Source organism: Monomorium pharaonis, chromosome 9, assembly GCF_013373865.1.
Source record: "Monomorium pharaonis isolate MP-MQ-018 chromosome 9, ASM1337386v2, whole genome shotgun sequence".
Classification (NCBI taxonomy): domain Eukaryota; kingdom Metazoa; phylum Arthropoda; class Insecta; order Hymenoptera; family Formicidae; genus Monomorium; species Monomorium pharaonis.
The window spans coordinates 18,187,712-18,209,179 of record NC_050475.1 but is presented as its reverse complement, the minus strand read 5'-3'; the positions used below and the strand labels follow the sequence as shown (position 1 = coordinate 18,209,179).

The 21,468-nt window shown below is 36.8% G+C and overlaps 6 protein-coding genes across 10 annotated transcripts in view; 3 read left to right on the top strand and 3 right to left on the bottom strand.

Annotated features, from left to right (window-relative positions):
• LOC105832940 (RNA pseudouridylate synthase domain-containing protein 2) overlaps window positions 1–5,065 on the bottom strand; it is a 133,319-nt gene extending 128,254 nt beyond the window's left edge. Inside the window, exons 1-2 of one of the 4 annotated variants that reach the window (XM_036292252.1) lie at window positions 4,922–5,065; window positions 4,700–4,840 (exon numbers count right to left, since the gene is read on the bottom strand). Coding sequence is in view for 1 of the 4 variants with exons in the window: in XM_012674284.3 (XP_012529738.1) it covers window positions 592–823 (232 nt within the window). In the remaining 3 variants the exon portion in view is untranslated. Of the gene's footprint in view, window positions 1–591; window positions 1,163–4,699; window positions 4,841–4,921 lie in introns of those variants that run through there. The other 3 variants (XM_012674287.3, XM_036292253.1, XM_012674284.3) reach the window with 3 other exon arrangements.
• Window positions 1,414–3,492, bottom strand: LOC105832942 (protein nessun dorma). Its single transcript, XM_012674288.2, has 4 exons — window positions 2,576–3,492; window positions 2,292–2,496; window positions 1,932–2,204; window positions 1,414–1,854 (listed from the first exon to the last, which is right to left on the bottom strand). The coding sequence occupies exons 1-4, from the start codon at window positions 3,490–3,492 to the stop codon at window positions 1,567–1,569; spliced, it is 1,683 nt and encodes a 560-aa protein (XP_012529742.1). The 3' UTR covers window positions 1,414–1,566.
• A 294-nt stretch (window positions 5,066–5,359) lies between the features above and the next one.
• On the top strand, window positions 5,360–10,063 carry LOC105832939 (protein unc-45 homolog B). The gene is made up of 5 exons (XM_012674283.3): window positions 5,360–5,917; window positions 6,280–6,711; window positions 6,942–7,271; window positions 7,340–7,780; window positions 8,155–10,063. The coding sequence occupies exons 2-5, from the start codon at window positions 6,292–6,294 to the stop codon at window positions 9,775–9,777; spliced, it is 2,814 nt and encodes a 937-aa protein (XP_012529737.1). The 5' UTR covers window positions 5,360–5,917; window positions 6,280–6,291; the 3' UTR covers window positions 9,778–10,063.
• Window positions 10,064–10,236: 173 nt separating this feature from the next.
• On the bottom strand, window positions 10,237–13,881 carry LOC105832962 (cell division cycle 7-related protein kinase). Of its 2 annotated transcripts, XM_012674315.3 has the most exons (9): window positions 13,449–13,881; window positions 12,731–12,941; window positions 12,385–12,478; window positions 12,155–12,297; window positions 11,964–12,087; window positions 11,712–11,895; window positions 11,492–11,641; window positions 11,242–11,360; window positions 10,237–10,802 (listed from the first exon to the last, which is right to left on the bottom strand). In XM_012674315.3, exons 1-9 carry the CDS (start codon window positions 13,483–13,485, stop codon window positions 10,680–10,682), a joined length of 1,185 nt encoding a protein of 394 aa, XP_012529769.1. In that variant the 5' UTR covers window positions 13,486–13,881; the 3' UTR covers window positions 10,237–10,679. The 2 variants fall into 2 exon arrangements, with proteins under 2 accessions (XP_012529769.1, XP_012529770.1); XM_012674316.3 differs by lacking the exon at window positions 11,242–11,360 and having other exon boundaries at window positions 13,449–13,713.
• A 789-nt stretch (window positions 13,882–14,670) lies between these two features.
• Window positions 14,671–17,146, top strand: LOC105832955 (phosphoglycerate kinase). The gene is made up of 5 exons (XM_012674306.3): window positions 14,671–14,959; window positions 15,070–15,418; window positions 15,498–15,836; window positions 15,922–16,141; window positions 16,224–17,146. The coding sequence occupies exons 1-5, from the start codon at window positions 14,898–14,900 to the stop codon at window positions 16,499–16,501; spliced, it is 1,248 nt and encodes a 415-aa protein (XP_012529760.1). The 5' UTR covers window positions 14,671–14,897; the 3' UTR covers window positions 16,502–17,146.
• A 2,427-nt stretch (window positions 17,147–19,573) lies between these two features.
• On the top strand, window positions 19,574–21,436 carry LOC105837193 (26S proteasome non-ATPase regulatory subunit 13). The gene is made up of 5 exons (XM_012681761.2): window positions 19,574–19,731; window positions 19,824–19,937; window positions 20,088–20,414; window positions 20,502–20,834; window positions 21,045–21,436. The coding sequence occupies exons 1-5, from the start codon at window positions 19,616–19,618 to the stop codon at window positions 21,310–21,312; spliced, it is 1,158 nt and encodes a 385-aa protein (XP_012537215.1). The 5' UTR covers window positions 19,574–19,615; the 3' UTR covers window positions 21,313–21,436.
• Window positions 21,437–21,468: the final 32 nt, after the last annotated feature.

Here is a 21,468-nt window from a genome sequence, read left to right as displayed (position 1 = left end):
GCGCCGCGCTGCCCGCGCGATTAATCACCGCGCCTCGATATCAAAGCGTGACGGCGCGATTTTATCTCGCTCGACGACGGAAAACGCGATTAATCATTAAGGCAAGTCTCGGGAAATCGGCGCGGACGCGATCGATGCGCTCGGGCGGACGCGCGTTGGCGCGCGAATGACGTTTCATTCATACGTGTGCCGTGCCACGAGTGCACGTGTCAACGCGCGCGCGAGCACATGACCGCGACCGGCGGCGAGTGGCGAAGGGAAAAAAGCGCGTGCACTCGCGGCCGCAACGCGAATACGAGCGTGATCAGGATTGGAGAAAACGGCGCTTTCGTGTGCGTGAATCGCGCCCGCGAAACCCTCTTTCTTCCGCGTCGAGACTTTAATTTAACGCAGCACGCATGCGACGCCGCGTAAATCCACAGGCCGCACGAGTGAATCCGAACTCGGTTCTCGAGATTGCAGTCTCGCTGGCTCGCAGTTGCCGCGAGTTGCGGTCTTGGGGCTCGTGTGAGAATCTAAGCCAGAACATCCGGCGCATCTCGAGTCGAGTAAGGGATTCGAGAGGGTGGTGAGGACGGGAAATATACTCACGTTGGTCGACGCGAGGGCGAAACGCCCAACTCGACGACGCACGGATGAGGTTATGGTGCGGATCGGTGCACGCGCGAACCGCCGCGAAATTCCGTCTCGGGGCGAACAAGTGCGGACGCGTTGACGCGGACGCGCTGCCAGGATCACGACGGGCGCGACAAGTTGGTATCACCTTTGTCGGAATTCGCAATTTCAGAATTGTCATGTGCGTGCCCAGTATATAATTCCACATATGGTGCAACCAGGTGCAACACACCGCACCGCACGTCCCACGAGAACTGAGCCGGCGAATCTTTCACGATGGCGACCTCTGTTGTGAGAAACAAGTTGCGTACGGAAAGCTAGTTTTAATTCTATGTGTTATCATGGTACGGTCAAAGTACCGACCGGTTAAATTGATTTTTCAAAAAGATTACCATCCACATGTTTTACGTATTTTATTTTTATTACGTTTACACGAAATCCTTTTCGTTTTTTGTAAACAGTACAATGTAAATTATTATAACGTGTATAACATAATACAGAAGTAAAATTAAATTATAGCATAATTAATATATTAATACTTCTTCATATATTAAAAAATAAAAAATTATGCAATTAAGAAACCAAAGAATTTTCATTATTTCTGTGATTATTATTTACATAGGCAATGTGTAAAACATAATTTATCTTTAGTTCAACATTGTATAAATATGCACTTAAATTAATTATATTTTACATGTAAATGCCCAATCCTGCTAATGAAATTAATAAAATTTTTTAAAATGAGAACGTGTTCATGGAATTTTGGGGCAAGACGCAAAATTGTTCATAAACAATAGCTTTTTTTAACCAGATATATTTTCGTAGAAAAATATTCAGAGCTTATAAAATTCTTTTTTTTTATAAATATATCAATAAGCTTGGACTTCGTATCAAAAGGGGTAATAACAAGTCTAAGGAGAATTTATGATAATGTGACAGATAATGCAAAACTCATAATTCCATAGCTTCTTTCGGAGCTGACTCTTCTGTCACATTAATGTGTCTACGTGTGAGAGCGGCGGTGTCTTTCGGTCTTAACGTGATACTTCCCTCGTCGTAATTGTTAGAAAATTTGCATTCGTTTATAGAGATGTTTTTAAGAGACACAAGGCTCGATTCGCTCCCCACCTTTATACTCTCTGAACGAGTTACTTTCTCAGTTTCCATCACTATAGCATACCCGTTTTCAATAGACTCGAAGGAACATTTGGTCGCGGTAAAACGTGCATTATCATTGAGCTGAAAAAAAAGAACAGTATGCATTTATTTCGAATATTCCAAAGAGCAACAATCGAGATTGATCGAAGTAATCTTACCCGTATACCCTCGCAACAGCTTTCAAAATGGCAATCATTCATAACAACTTCACCAGTTCCATAAATAATGATAGCGGTTCCTAATCCTTGGAAAATCACCTTCTCAAGTACTAATTTGGCTCCTGGCATAACAACCGCGCCCCATTTAGCGGTATTTACCGTGGCATTTGAAACACGTATTCTGGAACCAGTTACAAGTACAGTACAGTCCTTTCTGACAATTATACCTGCCTGAAGTGTTCCCAAGTCGACGCAGAAATTCCTCAACAATATCTGTTGGGTTTCACAAAATAAATCACAAGATCAATAGACGAAAAGTGATAGGAATGTCAGAGAATTTGCTACTCAGACATATAATACCTCGTTGCCAGAGAAATCGAACAAAGATGACGACATATCCGGATCACATGGAGAAATTATGGTGTTCTCTACATTAGAAATTCCTAAAATTGCACCCCCATCTTCTAATCCAGTGGAACCTTTAATCGTGTGATTTCCTTCGCCTAATAGAATAGTGTCGCTTGTTTCAAACATATCCATAACATCATCCAAATATCCACAAATTCTGAAATATAAACAGTGTAGAAACTAATGATTATATTCAACTTTTCAAATTTTCTTACTTAACAGAATGAAAGACTTACTTAACAGGTGCATCCTCGGGCAACATTGTTTGAATTTTATTAGAAAGTTCATGCAGCTCTTTGACAATACCACCTGACCACACAAAATAGTACATGCTTTTCTTATTTTCATTATCACTGCGCTTTTTTCTTCTGTTAAACGACTGATTCTTCCCAAGCAATCCTCTTAACGCAGGATTCTCGAGCAGGTCCAATTCTGCTTTAATCTGCTGAAGCCGAAAATGAAGCTTCATCAGAGTACAAGTCTCCTGCGCCAGTTCTTCAGGTACGTTATCCTCGTGGAAGTCCTCGGGCAGCAAAGCCTCGTACGTCGAAATCTTCTTCTGTATCTCCTTTCCCTCGCTGATTAATGACCTAATGATGTCGCATGTGTCCTTACTAATAACTCCATTGTTCATATCGAAGAACAGTCTGATTCTGCGTTCCAGGTGCTGGTCCACCCAATCGATATTGTCATCCTCATCCTCGTCCCATGGCATCCATAGATAATTGTAAAAGAATCTTAACCGATCCACGCAGTGCGCTGTGCCCACTATGTCCAAGCTGTGGTTCGTCTGATCGATAGTGGGGTACAGCTCGATCAGCGGCACCTCGTGCTTTTCGGGCAGATGTATGTCATCCTGGACGGCTGTGATCTTCACCAGGGCGTTCAGCACAGGATAGTCCATGCCCAACACTTCCACCAGGACGATCGTCGGGTAACGGATACTGTAATTCTCGCACGTGGAGCGCGATATCTTCCACAACGCCTGCCAGCCGACCGGCTCGATGACGAGTTCCACGTCGCAGATCCATTCCGCTCGGATGCTCGACGCGGGCACTACCCTTCCATCCGCGGACAGTATACTGGTGTACTCCTCCAATCGCTCGGCGAGGGTCTTGTCGTGGAAGGTGTATATATTCGTATATTCGCCCATTTTTTTTTTTATAAACACGTGATGGTAACCGTTACTTAAAAAAAATAATGTTTCTCACGTCGTACGATACGAATCTTCGTAATTTCTTAGTTTCCAGCACTTGATTTACGAAATATTCCGTTTCTTCTTTTGGTCTTTCGGTCTTCTGGCTTCAGTAGTCTTCAGCTCGGATCACTACTCCGATCAGTGTGTGCATACAGGCGTCACGTTTTAAAAATTTTAACACAGCACGTTTCGAAAAACACACGCGATCGGAAGCGACATTAGAAAGACGCCATCGGAAACAGACATACAACAGAACATACGTGTGTCCTATCGCGAGTAGGCTCGCGACGAGCTCAACGGATAATCGACGAAGAGCGCCAATCGATAACAAAAATCTGTTTTAAACGATATTATCCTGTGTATTATAAGATTCGCGGCAGAAAAAATGGGATAGATAAAATTCGTAATTTTTCAAACTTTTCTCCTAGAAAATTAATTTAAATTAATTTAAACAACTAGTTCATAATACATATACATATACTTCCTCATTTTATGATTTATTTTGTACCTATAATTAATTTGATTACAACTTAAATTTACCAGCGAAAATCTATATAGAATTTTGAAAATTATCTAAAAAGACTTTGGCTTATCGTTTTGTCGCAAAAATGTGGTTTGAATTGTTTAAATTTGAGCGCAGAAAATACACATTTTTTGTTTTAAAGTTGCATTGCACAAATAAAGTTTTAAATTATTTCTGATAATAATAAATAATAATTAAAATTATTACAGAATTAAAAAATTAATATTCAACAGTAATATTTCCAATAATACCAAAATAACATAATTATGATAATAAATATTCTCTCTCGAAGTCGCGGAAAACGCGATTCTTTTAATATTATTAATATAATATTAATAATAACCGTTTTTAATTATTTCAAATTATTATCTAGTTTGAAAATTTTAGGAGATTGGAATAAAATAATTACAAAAAATTTCTCTCGGTTCTTAAAGTATCTTTTCATGCTAACATTTAATGCTCATTTTCAGCATCAACACGAAAAAGTACTTTATCGCAAAAAATATGCGCTTTCATTAAATGTTATTAACCTTCACACACACTCGATTCTACCGCTGCTCAGACAGTAGAAAAAATACGAAAAGATATATGCTATACTGTCGATTTAGAATCATAAACGCGCATGCATCAAGTACATACCTGGCACTCTTGTATTATTTTTTACGTGTTTGAGGCTGTTCAACAAGAAAACTGCGCGAAACGGCTTCCGTCAAAAAAAAACTTCTCGATTCGGTTATCGGCGGCAAATGGCGGCCTTTTGCGCGCCTGATTCTACCGCTGCTGAAAGACCATGCAAAAAATATGATCATCGCTATTATCGAATTGTTATCGAAGATCATTAGCGCACATGCAGGTACATACCTGATGTTCCTTTAACTGGGCACTTTTTGAGGTCGTTCAACAAGTAAAACGGCACAAAACAGGCGGAAAGATTCCTCAGTTCACGAGGAAACCACCACGAGCGAACAATTACCAGGCGTGTACAAGATCGAACTACAAGTCTTGCCGAAATCGCGATGCCGACGCGCAAAGACGATCACTCGCGACGTTCAGAAGAAGCCGCGAAACGCGTCGAGGAACGTTCGAGCACGAATTTTCACGACCACTCGCCTTCGCGCGGCGTAAATCGCGGAAGAGACACAGAACGATTCGCAACGCGTCGCCACACTTTCGGCAAGTGGCCGTTGTAACTTTCGAGAATCGCAATCTCGGATGTTTGCGAGTATTCGAAATGTCGACTCGCGCCAAGTCGACGACGCGGCGCAAACTTCATGCCGCACAGGGGCCGGAAAATCCTAACCTTAAATGTAGGAATTTTTAACCTTTTCACGTGGAAATGTTAACATCGAATAAGATTAATTTTTGCGCAAATAAATTTCTCGCGCATCCTGAATAAATCGCACGTTTTTCCCCCAGACGTGTTTTTGTCAGGAAATTAAAATTCTTGACGCGAACAGGGGAACGGGATAAATTACCCCTTTCGCAGCGAAGCGCACATAATTGTATCTCTCGTGTCAAAATTAATATATATATCAAATATTTTGTACATGTATAAATTATAAATCGTCGCTGATCCAAATTCGAACTTTCGCGATCGATAATAATTATTACGATGAGCAGTACAGAAGCATTCTATATTTAGCCTAACGCTTCTATTTATATCGAAGACGATTCCCCGAAATAAGCCTGTCTAGATGGTTCCACGTCTTCTCTAAGTTTTAATACGATGTACAAGCGACTCCTGAATCATTCTAAGATGAACGTGTGCTGAACCAGCAGACAAAATTGCAGTGACAAAACTTGAAACTCGTTTTAAAAACCTAATAGTCAATCGATTATAAAGTGTCAAATCAAAAGGTGAGGCATTTCAATTAGAATCTACTTCTTCTGTTATTTCTCAGTGTTTAACAAAATATCAGCTTTCTAGCAAAATCATTGCAATACAATTATAATTTATATATATAGAAATTATAGTCATATTTTTCACCTATTAATGTTTCATTCCCAGTTAGCAAGCTGACATTTATGTTTTTCATATTTTAATATCAAATCAAAATAATGGAGCTTACTATTTGGGTATCTATTATAATTTAATAATTACTGCATCATCTTTTATACTTTTTGCGTTAAACAAAAATGAAGCATATAAAATATACACAGATACAAAAAATGCATCTTTCCATTAAAAAATATATAATGCAGCATATTTTATATTGTAGATTTCTTCCACCATGACGGAGTCAGATATGACTGCGCAGGAGTGGAAAGAGTTGGGCAACGAAGAATTTAACAAGGGTAATTGGTCAGAGGCCTTAAGTCATTACACAAACGCTTTGAAACTAGTAAACGAGGATAGTGCAGAGAAAGCAGTGTACTATAAGAATAGAGCTGCTGCTTATTTGAAGCTACATGATTATGAGAAAGTAATCGAAGACTGCAACAATGTGCTAAAGATATGTTGTAATGATCCCAAGGCACTATTTCGTAGATGCCAAGCACTGGAGGCATTAGAACGATTTGAGGAGGCATATCGAGACGCAAGAAACATTATTTTAGTTGACCCTAATAACAAAGCTATCCAACCTATAGCGGCGCGTTTACATGAAATTGTACAAGAACGTCATAAGGAAAATTCACGTATCAGTACCAAGGTAAATATTTCACCACTACAAAAAATTTATCAACTCTCCTTTTCAAGTCCTTCCTGGAACTGCCGGTCCTTTATGACTAATGATTGTCATCTCCCATTAATTTATAAAAATTTTTTAATTTTTACTATATAAATATAAATTATACAAATATAATTTTTTGCAAGTTAATAGTTATATTATAATTTTACTACAAATTATGATATTTAAGTATGTGCTTAATTTTGGTTTAGGTATCACAAATGTTAGATCTGGCATTTAATGCGAGCACAGATAAGGAAAAACGTGAAACCGCTATGAATAATCTGCTTGTACTTGCACGTGAGAGAGCCGGTGCTGAGGAGCTCTTCAAAAGAGGAACTATATCCAAAATAGCACAGCTTGTAAAAATCGAAAAGAACGATGAAGTCATCTGTAGTGCGATTCGTATTGTAGGTGAATTGTGTAAAAACAATGTCAATCAAACTAAATCTATTGTAAAAGACATAGGTTTGCCTTGGTATCTAGATATGATAAACAGCACATCTACGGAGAGAGTAAATGCATCTCAATATTGTCTACAGGTAAATATCGCGTGAAATATGTAATTTTCATACATACGTTACTAAAATTCATTGTCTAATGTTTTCAGAATATACTAAACGCTTACAGTGGTATGGATAATAAACCCGATTCGAAACCCGACAAAGCTTTATGCGAGGCGCATAAGAAAGAAATAGACACGGTTTTGTCATGTTTGTTGTACAGTGTAACGAATAGAACGATAACGGGTCTCGCGAGAGACGCGATAATAGAGCTTATTATGCGTAACATTCATTATACCGCGTTAGACTGGGCCGAACGATTGGTCGAGCTTCGCGGTTTGCAGAGACTAATGGAAGTAGCCAGTGAAATGGAGGAATACAAATATGAATCCTCAATGAATATCACGTCTTCCACGCGAACTATAACCAGTGTGTGTTTAGCCAAAATATACGAGAATATGTATTACGATGCCGCTAAGGAAAAATTTCGCAACGCTATTGATGAATTTATTAAAGATAAATTGCTTTCATCTGACCTAGAATCTAAGGTAGGAATTTTAAGAACTTTAAATATATCTTTAATTATTTGAATTATTCTAAAATAAAAGATTAAGTATCTTTTTTAACTATAGCCTCTTTGAGCGGTTTAAAATTTATTTTTTTAAATATTGTTTTTTTTTTTTAGTTGTTGCCATTGTATATTAAAAAAAATTTTCAATTAAAATGCCATTATAACAAAATTTATTGAAAAGAATATAATTTTAACTTCTATTTTATTTTGTGAAAATAATTTATCAGAAATTTTCCTAATTTTTATCAAAATTTAACAAAACTGCCTATTTTTATTTTAAAAAAATTAATGGTTATTTTAAGAATTATAAAGTTTAAGAATTACACATTATTAATCAAATGTTTTACACAGGTTCGTGTAGTAGTTGCGATAACAACCTTATTATTAGGTCCACTAGATGTTGGAAATGCAGTTGTGGCTAAAGAAGGAATTCTAGAGATGATCCTCGTTATGGCGGGAACAGATGATGTATTGCAGCAAAGAGTGGCTTGTGAGTGTATCGTTGCCGCTGCGACCAAGAAAGATAAGGCCAACGCGATCATAAATCAAGGTGTAAATATATTAAAGAAGCTGTATCAATCTAAGAACGATTCGATTCGAGTTCGAGCGTTAGTGGGTTTGTGCAAATTGGGCAGTTCAGGAGGCACGGACGCGACCATTAGACCATTTGCGGATGGAGCAACGAAGAAATTGGCCGAAGCTTGCAGACGATTCTTGATCAATCCTAAGAAAGAGAAAGACATGAGGAAATGGGCTGTTGAAGGTTTGTCGTATCTCACCTTTGACGCCGAAGTCAAAGAAAAGTTGATCGAGGACCAGGAAGCTGTGCAGGCGATGATTGAGCTCGCCAAGACTGGTGACCAATCGGTTCTCTACGGTGTAGTCACGACATTAGTGAACCTATGTAACGCTTACGATAAGCAGGAAATGGTACCTGAGATGATAGAATTGGCAAAATTTGCAAAACATCATATTCCTGAGGAACACGAACTGGACGACGTCGACTTTGTAAATAAAAGACTATGCACGTTGGCGAAGGCCGGTGTGACCAGTGCTTTAGTGAATCTTGCTAAAACAGACAGTCAGAACAGTAAAGAATTAATAGCCCGCGTTTTCAACGCGATATGCAGTCAACAAGAAGTGAGAGGAATGATTGTTCAACAAGGTGGCGCGAAAGCATTGCTGCCATTAGCGTTAGATGGCACAGACAAAGGAAAAAAACAAGCTTCACAGGCTCTAGCTCGTCTGACTATCACAATAAATCCGGAGGTCGCATTTCCCGGTCAGAGGATTATGGAAATCGTCCGACCGTTCATAAATCTTTTAAATCCGGAGTGTTCTGCGCTCGAGAATTTTGAGGCTCTAATGGCTTTGTGCAATCTAGCTGGTATCAACGACAGCCTGCGAAAACGTATACTGAAAGAGGGAGGATTCCAGAAGGTTGAAGCCTACATGTACGAGGATCACTACATGTTGAAACGCGCATCCACGGAAGTTATAAACAATTTGATAATGTGCGACGACGTAATTCAATATTTCGAGCAGGAAAATGATCGAATCAAATATCTTGTGATACTGTGTCAGGACGAAGATGAAGTTACCTGCAAGGCAGCAGCTGGAGGTCTAGCAATGCTGACACCACGCAGTAAAAAAGTTTGTGAGAAAATTTTTGACTCGAAAGACTGGCTGGAATCCTTACATTTTTTACTCGCTAATCCAAACAGCGACTTGCAACATAGAGGTGTTGTAATTGTGCTGAATATGATAAATAGCTCAAAAGACGTCGCTGCGAAACTCATTGAAACGGACATAATGGAACTGCTGATGGGATTGAGCAAAAACGATACTGTGCAAAACAAGATCAAGGAATTAGCGTCCACTGCCTTAGAAGCTGCTGCGAAATGGAAACTGATCGAGAAAAACGTCGAGAATGAAGCGTCACAAAACACTGGTAATACAGAAAACGTTGAGTAATATATGTGAAAATTTTGATAATGTTAACCGAGAGGTTGTATGTCTTCCTCATATTTCAAATCAAGTGCCTTAAATATAAAATTAACGTTATGATTAAATTTTGTTTTGCAATTTTGTTATTCATGCAGTTATATATAATTTATGTTCATATAACTTTAAATATACAATCTTTGTGTAGGATATAGCTTATTTAAGAGATAAATTAAAGTGCAATATTTTATAATAATGATTATAATGTATGATATAAAAATGATTGTAAGTATGAAATAACACATGCACACGGAGAGTATAAAATATTTTATTAAAATAATTAAATGTATTTAGCATGAAATCGTAATTATTAGGATAAAAAAATCATTATCGCATGTATTTAATTATGCTTTCATGATTATACAAATGTATAAGAATAGTATTTTTTAAATACGATATTACATATATTTAATAACATTACACATATTTATAATATATTTATTTTTTAATATCACATATCAATTATGCTATTTAACAATCACAAAAATTTTTACAAATCTTTTATAAAGATTAAATATATATCAGAAAACTCTAAAAACAAAGTAAATTTTAAATTTATTTAAAAAATAAATCATATATATATAAAATAAAAGATGACAATATATTAGGAGATCATTTTTCAAGATCAAAACTTTCCAACTATTTGTTATATTAATAAATCTTGAAATTTTGTTTTTTAGAAAATATTAAAAAATCCTTATAAAGAAACCCTTAAACAATTTATTTTAATACGAAAATGTATTGTAAACTACAATTTAAAACAAACAACAAACATAATGAACTAAAGTTGAAATTTTAACAAAATAACAATTACAAAAATGTTACTTTCATGTATTATAAAACATACATTGACATAGGCATGCTCTAATATATCACGAATTTAAAAAGGGATGAGCCAATGCTTGATCTGCAGTAATACGTGTCTTATAATCTAAATCTAGAAGTTTTGTCAAAAGATGATATGCTTCCTTGGGATATTCGATATCTGGTGGTACCTTAAAGTTTTATCATGATTTTAAGACATTGTAAGATAATTATTCTGTACGTTACTGAAGCAATAAGAACGACAGTTTAATATAAAGATTTTGTTTGACAACAAAATTCTCATGTATTAAAAAGACATTAAAATCATTGCTAACAGCAAAATCCTTATCAATAGTTATATAATAATATTCGGCAATTGTCAATCAAATTCGAAAACCTTCCAACTCCATTTTTTTGCGAAATTAAGGTACTTATTTCGTACAATTTTTCTTGTCAAGATAAGTCGTATGAAATAAATCTCAATTTCGTAAAAAAATAAAGTTAGGAGGTTTTTTAATTTGGCCAATGTTATAATTTTAATGAAAATTCATAGATTTAATTAATTATTATACTTTCTGCAATATTGCTTCATTAAATAAAAAATATTTTAAATATAAATGAAAGATATACCTTATGTATACTATTGTTTGTATCGTATATTGTATTTTTTTTGTTTCTTTCCTTTAATTTTAAGCACAAAGATATAATATCCATGTTTGGCAAATTTTCACTAAAAATAACTTTTTTACCTGAATCAAAAAGAAAATAAATAATAAATAATAAAAATAATATACAAAATTAATAAAAATTAATGAAATAAAAAACATAAGAATTTGAATAAATGAGTCATTTGTCGTAATCGCAGTATTTGTTAAAGTACCTAATTTTTGTGCACATTTTTGTACTTCTTTAGAGCCAAATATTGTCGTAATTTCTGCTAAAGCTGTGCAGTCGTCAGGCGAGCGAAAAAACGGTTGTGAACCACTGAGTATGCATAACATTATTACACCGCAAGCCCAGATATCAATCGCTGAAATTTTTATTCTTTCTAGATGTACAAGGATTTATTTTCAACGTTATACGAATATTTTTCAACATACCTGATGTTTGTAAAACATGTTTCAATAAAACTTCTGGGGCACGAAACCCCGGCGTGCCCGCACGAGATGCTACTTGTTGCGGTTCATTTAAACATATTAGGCATACTTTAGGTTTTCCAAAACAATGACATTTATTATTCACAGTTTTCTTAACAGCAAAATTAGGTTGAAGACTCAAGTTATTCTAAAACAAATTACGAGAGATACAAACTGTCTGGCTACTTTAATAACTCATATAAAATGTTACTCTACTTCATTAAATCTCTTCCGTTTTGTTCCGCTTTGTACTTCAATGCTCTCGTCGCTTATTTTTCTCGTACTTTTCAGTTTCTCCTCGTGACATTCTTGTGCAAGGCCAAAATCCACTAATAAGTATCTAAATAAAAATTAATCGTAATTTTTTTGTGTCATAGAAAAAAATATATTTTATCGTACAAGTTTACCTTCTATTTGTACGATCATAAAGAAAATTGCTAGGTTTTACATCTCTGTGTATGATATGAAATTTGTGAACTCTTCGTAAAGCAGTTAACAGTGCTCTCATGTAATCCTTTGTTTCCTCAACGCTCATATCTTGAATGTATTCCTAATATTCATAATTATCACGAGTATTTTAATAATTATCATGAGAGATTATGCTATACATAGACTCGAATGTAAATAGCAAACTTACTGAGAATTTATTGTGCCTCATATACGGCATTACAAATACTACCGAACTGCGGTGCCTCAAAGTTAATTCCAATCCAACAATGTAATCTTTTCCTCTGAAATATTCAGTACATTCTTGCCAATGTTTTTAATTATAGAAAATTATATATAAAATTATATGTAAAACAACAATATATTTTCTTTCTATGAAATGATTCCTAAACACTCAATATTATTGCACAATATTTGGATTGCGAAATATTATTGCAGGCTATATTGAGCTCAATTATCTAGAGGTATATTATTATAATATTATCCTTGTGCTACTTAAAATGCTGTTCTTTTTATTTAAAATTAGCTTAACTTACCCTAATAATTGCAAGTATTGCAATTCGCGTCTAATCCTGTCGGGATGGCAGGTAGGAATCAATTGTTTCAATGCAAACTTCTTGCGTCCATCTGAAGACTTTAAAGTAGCCAAGTAAACTGTGCTAAACGCACCTTTCCCAACTTTATAATGCACATCAAAAAGTTTGTTCACTATTGGGATTGACATTGCAAGATTTGCACTGTCTCTTGCTAGAATAATAATGTATCTTATGAAATGTATATGTATCTATGAAACTTGTATGTTTTTTATTTTAGAAAGAATAATATTAAAATGCTCTTTCAACAAAAACGATCGATACGTTATTATTTTCGATAATAAATTATTGAGTTGTTTGAATTTACTATATGTGATCATATTGTTCGGATAAGTAAATATAATAGTTTAAAAAAAACTAGCACTCTCAAATTAGCTGAATGTGTCAAATTAGCTTAAATCCTTGCGATTAAATCCATAAGTCATTTGTCAATAAAATGACTACAAAAAACAGCTGTAGAAAATACTTTAGATACCTGTACCTGTACAAAATACTATGATAAAAATATTTGGGAATTAATATAAAAAAGTAATAGACCTCAACATTTAACATTAAAACAATCGACATGATAATAAAATTATGCGTGTATTTATGTAGCATAATGTAAATATATCTATATAGCAAATTTTAAGAAAATAACGATCTTTTTCGAGAATGATACCGTCACTTTCGTCTTGATATGTGTCGTCGGATTCCATCCTGCCCCGTATTTCCGAAATATCTTTAGTCCACGGTACCAATCACATTAATATGTCATCGAATTCACTTTCTTTTGCGGTTGTGTCATTCACCGCTAACGATTATTTTCTACTTAATTATCAACGTGATGTCGCTGAGCATAACCTGAAGATAACCTTAGAAATTGGCGCCATTCGTAAATAGCAGGTGTGATAAAGACGAATTTTCAACGTATCATTTGTCGTATAACAAGTTTTCCAATCGTGTTGATTGGCTGCAAGGCTAGAGAAGTTTTCAAGTCCACTGAAATTCTCTATCCTTTAGCCAATCAGTATACTTAAAAAATTTATTGTAATGACAAATGAAATATTGCAAGATTATTGTTTAGTTCATCAAAATCATCGATTGAATTATTGAATTCTTCACTTTTTATGCAAAATTCTTATATTTAGTAATTTCTAATATATTCACATATATGTATATGTATATATTTCTTAAATATCGCAGTGAACTCAATTGATTTTGTATAAGACGCTCAATTCACATTTAATTTTCTTAATTATATAAATAACATAAAAAATTTTGAAAAATATTTACATATTAAATTAGAAAGTTCTAATTTTTTAAATTTGATTATTCAAAACAATTATAATATAGATCATCAAATAAGAATATTAAATTTTATTTGTAAATTGAGTTTGATCAATAATAAAGAAATATTGATTTTTTATACGTGGGAATAATGTATTTCTTCTTTTATAATTTTTTCTTTTACACAGATAAAAATTTTGGACTTAGGAAAAATATTAATAAATTTACATGTTATAAAAAGAATTTAACAGAGAAAATAAATTAATTAAAGTTAAATTAAAAGTTATATATTAACTTTACTTAATTTTTAATTATAATAGTTAATAATTACTATGCAATCCTGGATATATCTGAACGCGTATTAAAAAATCGAATGTAAACTAAGATACGAGTTACAATTAAGTAAGCCGATTAATCAAATTACTTCCGATGATAAAGCCGACATTTCGTGATAAGAATTTGTTTTTAATGTTTCGCAGAGATGTTTTTTTCCGGAAAAAAAATTCCGCGACATTATAGCAATATATCTAACGTACAAAGATCGTGCAAAACCGCAAATCCGGTTCATTAGGATTTGCGACCCGGGGCGATGATCCGGTTGAGTCGGACGGGTCGAGCGCTGTTGAAAATTACGGGAGGTCGCCACGCTCGGCGACCTTGCTTTGACTTTGGAACAACGGTTTGTCGCGGCTCGGACTCGTCGAGTGGCAGCGGTGGATCGAGTGACATTACGTGTCTCGTTGATAAAGGGTTAGCAAGACTCGTTGTCACGCCCGGCAATACTCGCCTCTTCTCCAGGGACATCGCGGTGAACCAGATCACGAGAGAAAGCATCATCGCCATGGCGCTTAACAAGCTCAGCATCGACAAGGTGGAGTTGGCAGATAAGAGAGTACTTATACGGTATGTGTACGATTTTTTACTTTTCATTGATTTTGTTGAGAAAAGGCGGCAGCAAGAAGTGAATACGCGCAAACGCAATGAAAATATAATTGAACAACATGACTTTCCAGAGTCGACTTCAACGTGCCACTGAAGGAGGGAAAAATAACAAATAATCAAAGAATTGTTGCTGCGCTAGACACAGTGAGGTACGCCATTGACAAAAAGGCCAAATCGGTCGTGTTGATGTCTCATCTGGGTCGACCGGATGGTAAGAGGGATGAAAAGTACACGTTGAAACCCGTGGCCGAGGAGCTGAAAACCTTGTTAGGAAAGGAGATCCTGTTTCTGAACGATTGCGTTGGATCCGAGGTTGAGGCTGCTTGTGCCAATCCTGCACCCGGTACCATTATTTTGTTGGAAAACCTAAGATTTCACATTGAGGAAGAGGGTAAAGGAATAGGTCCTGATGGAAGTAAGGTGTGTACAATTATTTTTATATTACTCGAGCTATTGTTTTTAATTCAATATAAACTATGAATGTAAATAATTATTTCAGATTAAAGCTGACAAGGATAAAGTCACTGAATTTAGAGCGTCTCTGCGAAAACTAGGAGATGTGTACATAAACGATGCTTTTGGAACTGCCCATCGTGCTCACAGTTCTATGATGGGAGATGGGTTTGATATAAGAGCGAGTGGTTTTCTATTGAAAAAAGAACTCGAATACTTTGCAAAGGCTCTGGATAATCCAGAGAAACCATTTTTAGCTATTCTTGGAGGGGCTAAGATTGCTGACAAGATTCAGTTAATCAACAATCTCCTAGACAAAGTAAACGAAATGATTATTGGAGGTGGTATGGCTTACACATTTTTAAAAGTTTCAAAAAATATGAAGGTATGTTACATTTGATAAGAACTACAAAAACAACAGTGATATTTGCGATTAGATATTCTTATTTTTTATATTTACATGATTTTAGATTGGAAATTCATTATATGATGAAGAGGGAGCAAAAATTGTAAACGACTTGTTGGATAAAGCAAAGAAAAATAACGTTCAGATTCACTTGCCGGTAGATTTCGTGACCGCCGATAAATTTGCGGAGAACGCAGCAGTGAGTGCTGCAGATATCGAGAATGGTATACCTGATGGATGGATGGGTCTCGACGTCGGCCCAAAATCAAGAGATTTATTTGCAGGTGCGATCATATTTCTTTTATTCACATATCAAAGATTTCTTTAAAGTACTCGTAAAAAAATGATTATACTTTCCTGGTACAGAACCAATTAAGAGAGCAAAAGTCATAGTGTGGAACGGTCCAGCGGGGGTATTTGAATTCGAAAACTTCAGTAAGGGTACAAAGAGCTTGATGGACAACATCGTCGAGGCAACAACTCGAGGAACGATCACCATCATCGGTGGCGGCGACACGGCGACGTGCGCGGCCAAATGGAAAACGGAGGACAAAGTGAGTCATGTGAGCACCGGCGGCGGCGCGAGTCTGGAACTCCTGGAGGGTAAAGTATTACCCGGAGTCGCCGCCCTGTCTTCATCGTAAATCTATCTTCGAAATATTGATGTAAAGACTATACATTGTTCTGTGACGTTTCTTGTGCGTGTGTTCGCGCGAGTTCTATAGAAATTTAACGAGTAGCATTCGAATGTTGGGGTGATAAGAAGTTTGCCAAAGTTGTTAATGAGATTATCGTAGAATGAAGACATATCCATTTTTTGATTCTGTGCTATCAGTGTAATCGCTTCTTTTATATTTTTTGGAAAGGCCCCATCATTCTTTCTCCAATAAATATTGAAATTATATGTTGTTAAACTCTTAGATATCTCGATAGTACAATTATATTAATGTACAGTTGTAGAGATTGTGTATATTACGTAAAATGTATTAAGACAATATAAAAATTCATCTTGTACATTAGTTATTAAGGAAATAATTGTAAAGAGACAGTCGCCGTTATACTAAATGTAATCCCTGCACGGTAAAAAGTTCGCTCATAGTTTGAACACAGACTTCGGATTACTCTGCGATTACTCGTGTTAAATTGTAAATATTATCTTTTAATTTATTTAATAGAGATATATTTTCGGTCGTCTTTAATGTCGGATCCTATATCTATTGCGGCTTGACATTTTTCTATATGTAAAAATATAATTATAAAATATAATAAATATAAAATTATATAATATATTTAATAACAAATTTTTTACATGATATTGATATATACAAATAGTTTTAAACTAAGATATATATTTAAAATTTTGACGTCCAATGAAAGTATTGGACAAAATATTAACAGAGGGGAACCCGAGACTCCTGAGAGCGGTTATCGCGTCGTTTTAGGTGTTTTCATTTATCAGCGCCTCTATGTGCACAAAATGTGCACATTGAACTATGTAGTCAAATATCTATGAATCCCGTAGGTAATATGCATGACTTTTTGGGTCTCTTCTATGCTATGTCTATTTTACAATTATATGCATATTTTAAATGTTTTATGCAAATGTGCATAATCGTGTTCTATAAATGTGCAATACCACATACACATGATATAAATTCAATTAATTGATATGATAAAAATTCACTCACCGATTGCTGTCGCCGCTCCTGCTGCTAATGCTGCTGCTGCTACTGCTACATATTTCTCCGCACATTAATAACGATCGCCCGATACTTTTATTCGGCAATCCCGATATTACGGATAATATATTACACACACGAGTGAAACGTAAACCGCGCGCGAGAATTTCACTTGGCACGACCGTTACATTTGAAAAAATACGTTAAAAGTACGGGACGTCAAGACACACTGAACAGAAGTAAATCAATTCGCTCCCAGAGTTTCGTATCTCTGTATGATTGCGCGACGACTAATAAAAGTTTTATTGGCACGATCGACATTCTACCGAACGGAGCAAACACTTTACTCGAACGTGCACGCGAACACTTCACTCGAAACCGAACGCACGATGCCGCGCTTTACCATGAATACGACCTCTCTTACGGGATTTCACATGCCTCGCGGGTTGTTTATTAGCGCGACGACACTCTCAACACAATATACCGTACCTGCGCACAATGAATTCTGGACACGCGAGACACGCACAGAGTCGACAGAGTGTCCGATGGTCCGACCGGCGCTGGAGCGCGAAGAAACATGGCGGCAGCAACGTACGGGGCGTACGTGACCGCTGGCAGGCAGACTCGGCGGTACTCGGCGCTAGTCGGCGCCACTCGCCGCGCCTGCGTCGCTGCCGCCATGTTGCTTCGTTGCTCCGCGCTCCCCAGTCACGTACGCCACTCCAGCGCCGCCGGTCAGTCATTCAAACGCTCTGTCGACTCCGTGCGTATTTCGCATTCAGAATTGAATTGTGCGGTATTATGCAGGTACGGTGTTGTGGTGAGAGTGCCGTCGTGCTGCTAGCAAACGATACGCGAGCCGTGAGATCGAAAGCGCGGCGTCGTGCGTTTGCCTTCGATCTCGAGTAAGTGTTCGCGTGTGTGTTCGAGCCAAGTGTTTGCTCGAAGAGGATACGTTCTGTAAAATATCGCGAGTGCTAATTGTGAAGTGCTACTAATCGTCGTGCGAGCATACGAAATTTTCGAAACAAATTTACCTCCGTTTGTTGTGTCTCGGCGCGTAGTTTTCATTCGAACGGTTTTCCTCGGCCTTCCGCGAAGTTACGTGACGTCACGCCACTTTCGCATGTTGATTTTCGTTCCAGGCAAAGTTTTCGTGTGCGCGTATTCGCTCGAGGAGGGTACGCAATCCGTTCAGTGGAATCGTGCCAATAATAAAACTTATTTACTAGTTGTCGCGCAATCATACAGTGATACAAAACTCTGGGAGCGAATTGATTTACTTCTGTTCAGTGTGTCTTGACGTGCCGTACTTTTAACGTATTTTTTCAAATGTAACGATCGCGCCAAGTGAAATTCTCGCGCGCGGTTTACGTTTTACTCGTGTGTGATATGTGTGATATATTATTCGTAATATCGGGATTTCCGAATAAAAGTATCGGGCGATCGTTATTAATGTGCAGTTCGAGAATAGCAGGATGATGTCAGCAGAAAGCGGCATCCATAGAGCTACTCGGTATTCCGGAAAAGGAATGTAGCAGTAGCAGCAGCAGCAGCAACAGGAGCAGCGACAGCAATCGGTGAGTGAATTTTTATCAAATCAATCAATTAATTGAATTTATATCATGTATATGTGGTATTGCACATTTATAGAACACGATTATGCACATTTGCATAAAACAGATTTAAAATATGAATGCGTATAATTGTAAAATTTACGGGTATAGCATGAAACAAAATCAAATAAACGTGGACATAGCATAGAAGAGACCCAAAAAGTCATACACATTACCTATGGGATTCATAGATATTTGACTACATAGTTTAATGTGCACATTTTATGCACGTAGAGGCGCTGATGGATGTGAAAAGATGGATGTGAAAACATCCTAAAACGACGCGATGACCGCGCTCTCAAGTTTCTCTCTAATATTAATTAAAATTTCTAGGAAACAAATTCTCTTATTGGCCATTGCCGAGCGTTGGCAAGACGTAATATGGAGTGCAAAGGTGTAATACAGTGCAGATAAAAAGAGTCAAAAGTGACATCTCTTGCGTTCATTCGTAGTATCATCAAGCATGGCGGCAACCGTGGCGGTGAAGGATGTTAACACTTTTCTTAGTCAAAAGCAAAATGTTGCTGACAAAGAGCTGGCCGCGGAGTGGGCGCAGCTTGAGGAACTCTACAGCAAACGGTAAATACGACAGTTATGATATTTTTTACGGCGGACCCCCCACAGAATGATGAGATATAGTGACGACTCTTCCCCGTCTCGGTGACTTGCAGGCTTTGGCATCAGCTGACGCTGAAACTAGAGACGTTTGTAAAGAATCCAGTGCTTCAGCAGGGAGATAATCTTGTGCAGCTTTACAGCAACTTCCTGTCGACCTTTGAGAACAAGTGAGCATTGCCAATTAGGCCTTATTTCAATTTTAAATAGTATGTAAGACCTTATATGGTGAAGTATACATTCTCACCTATATTAGTTGTCCTATATCCACACGCTCTTTGTTAATTTCATTAGCTATTAAGATTGTTGTTTCCCCATAGAATAAATCCATTGTCGTTGGTGGAAATACTGGCTCATGTGATACAACAATTTCAAGATAAGCAAGAGGCGATTAAATTTCTGGAGAAGACAGAGGCAAAGGTCCAGAGCAACAATGAAGCTGTCGCCCTGTGTAAGGTTCTCAAGGGGCAGATTCTATTAGATAAACTAAACAATCAGGAGCAAGCAAAGAAGATCATCGAGGAAGTGGAGGCTATGCTAGACAATGCCGATGGTGTGACAACGGTTCATGGACGTTTTTATCTTCTTGCTAGTCGATTATATAGATTGCAGGGCAAACACGCGGAATATTATCGCACAGCATTAAGGTATCTTTACAATATGTATAAATTGAGAAAACTTAGACATCTATAAACTAATCAATTACACTTTTCTTTTTTCTTTTAATTGTCAAGATATTTAGGTTGCATCGAATTGAGTAGTTTGAGCAGACAAGAGCAAGAGCAGCATGCTTTCTTTCTTGGACTTGCCGCACTCTTGGGTGAAGGTGTCTATAATCTTGGAGAATTGCTGGCGCATCCCGTATTGGAGTCATTAAAAGGCACACCAAACAACTGGCTTGTTGATTTGTTGCAAGCCTTTAATGCTGGCGATATCGTCGCATTGGAGAGATTGAAGCCGCAATGGAGCAAAGTGGCTGATCTAGCAGCACAAGAATTAAAATTGAGGCAAAAGATCTCGTTACTTTGTCTCATGGAGATGACCTTCAAGCGGCAAGCCAACAATCGGTATATATAATTGTTTTTTTTTTTTTAAAGATATTTTTAAAACGTAGAGTACAATTTATATTGAAAATTCAATTTAAACTTGGTACTTACAAAGTATGAGTCAACTATTCCCATGGATTTTATTTTATAATTTTGTTATGAGTATATGCTATGTTCTTAATCCTCAAAGTTAAATACTAGATGATAAACATACGACGTTTTCCTTTTTAGACAGCTAACATTCGCGGAAATTTCTCAGGAGACGCGTTTACCTCTCGGCGAAGTGGAATTGCTAGTAATGAAAGCTCTTGCTCAGGGTCTTGTGCGAGGTGCCATAGATCAAGTGGCTGGCACCGTCAATATGACGTGGGTGCAACCACGCGTTTTAGATCGCAGTCAGATTGCCGGGATGGTACAACGCCTTGACGGATGGTGCAAAGATGTCAGCTCGATGGAGAAACTCTTGGAATCAAGGGCCTCTGAAATTCTCACGCTCTAAGAATATAAGTTCTCCTTTCCAACTTATTCGTTTGTTGTGTTAGCAGAATGCTGATTCTCGCGTATTCGCTATTATAAAATCAATTTAATACATGTCGCCAATAAATACAAACAATTGTTTCTTACATGAGCACTTATGGACAGAATCCTTTACATC

Coding starts and splice junctions, on each gene's coding strand:
- LOC105832942 (XM_012674288.2), bottom strand. CDS start 3,492: ATGGGCGAATATACGAATATATACACCTTCCACGACAAGACCCTCGCC. Junction 2,497..2,575: donor CCCGAGGATGCACCTGTTAA/GTAAGTCTTTCA, acceptor TTTATATTTCAG/AATTTGTGGATATTTGGATG. Junction 2,205..2,291: donor TCGATTTCTCTGGCAACGAG/GTATTATATGTC, acceptor GAAACCCAACAG/ATATTGTTGAGGAATTTCTG.
- LOC105832939 (XM_012674283.3), top strand. CDS start 6,292: ATGACGGAGTCAGATATGACTGCGCAGGAGTGGAAAGAGTTGGGCAAC. Junction 6,712..6,941: donor ATTCACGTATCAGTACCAAG/GTAAATATTTCA, acceptor ATTTTGGTTTAG/GTATCACAAATGTTAGATCT. Junction 7,781..8,154: donor CATCTGACCTAGAATCTAAG/GTAGGAATTTTA, acceptor TGTTTTACACAG/GTTCGTGTAGTAGTTGCGAT.
- LOC105837193 (XM_012681761.2), top strand. CDS start 19,616: ATGGCGGCAACCGTGGCGGTGAAGGATGTTAACACTTTTCTTAGTCAA. Junction 19,732..19,823: donor GAGGAACTCTACAGCAAACG/GTAAATACGACA, acceptor GGTGACTTGCAG/GCTTTGGCATCAGCTGACGC. Junction 20,835..21,044: donor AAGCGGCAAGCCAACAATCG/GTATATATAATT, acceptor TTTCCTTTTTAG/ACAGCTAACATTCGCGGAAA.
- LOC105832955 (XM_012674306.3), top strand. CDS start 14,898: ATGGCGCTTAACAAGCTCAGCATCGACAAGGTGGAGTTGGCAGATAAG. Junction 14,960..15,069: donor GATAAGAGAGTACTTATACG/GTATGTGTACGA, acceptor ATGACTTTCCAG/AGTCGACTTCAACGTGCCAC. Junction 15,837..15,921: donor AAGTTTCAAAAAATATGAAG/GTATGTTACATT, acceptor ACATGATTTTAG/ATTGGAAATTCATTATATGA.
- LOC105832962 (XM_012674315.3), bottom strand. CDS start 13,485: ATGGAATCCGACGACACATATCAAGACGAAAGTGACG. Junction 12,298..12,384: donor TGAGGCACAATAAATTCTCA/GTAAGTTTGCTA, acceptor TATGAATATTAG/GAATACATTCAAGATATGAG. Junction 11,642..11,711: donor ACATGTTTTACAAACATCAG/GTATGTTGAAAA, acceptor TAAAAATTTCAG/CGATTGATATCTGGGCTTGC.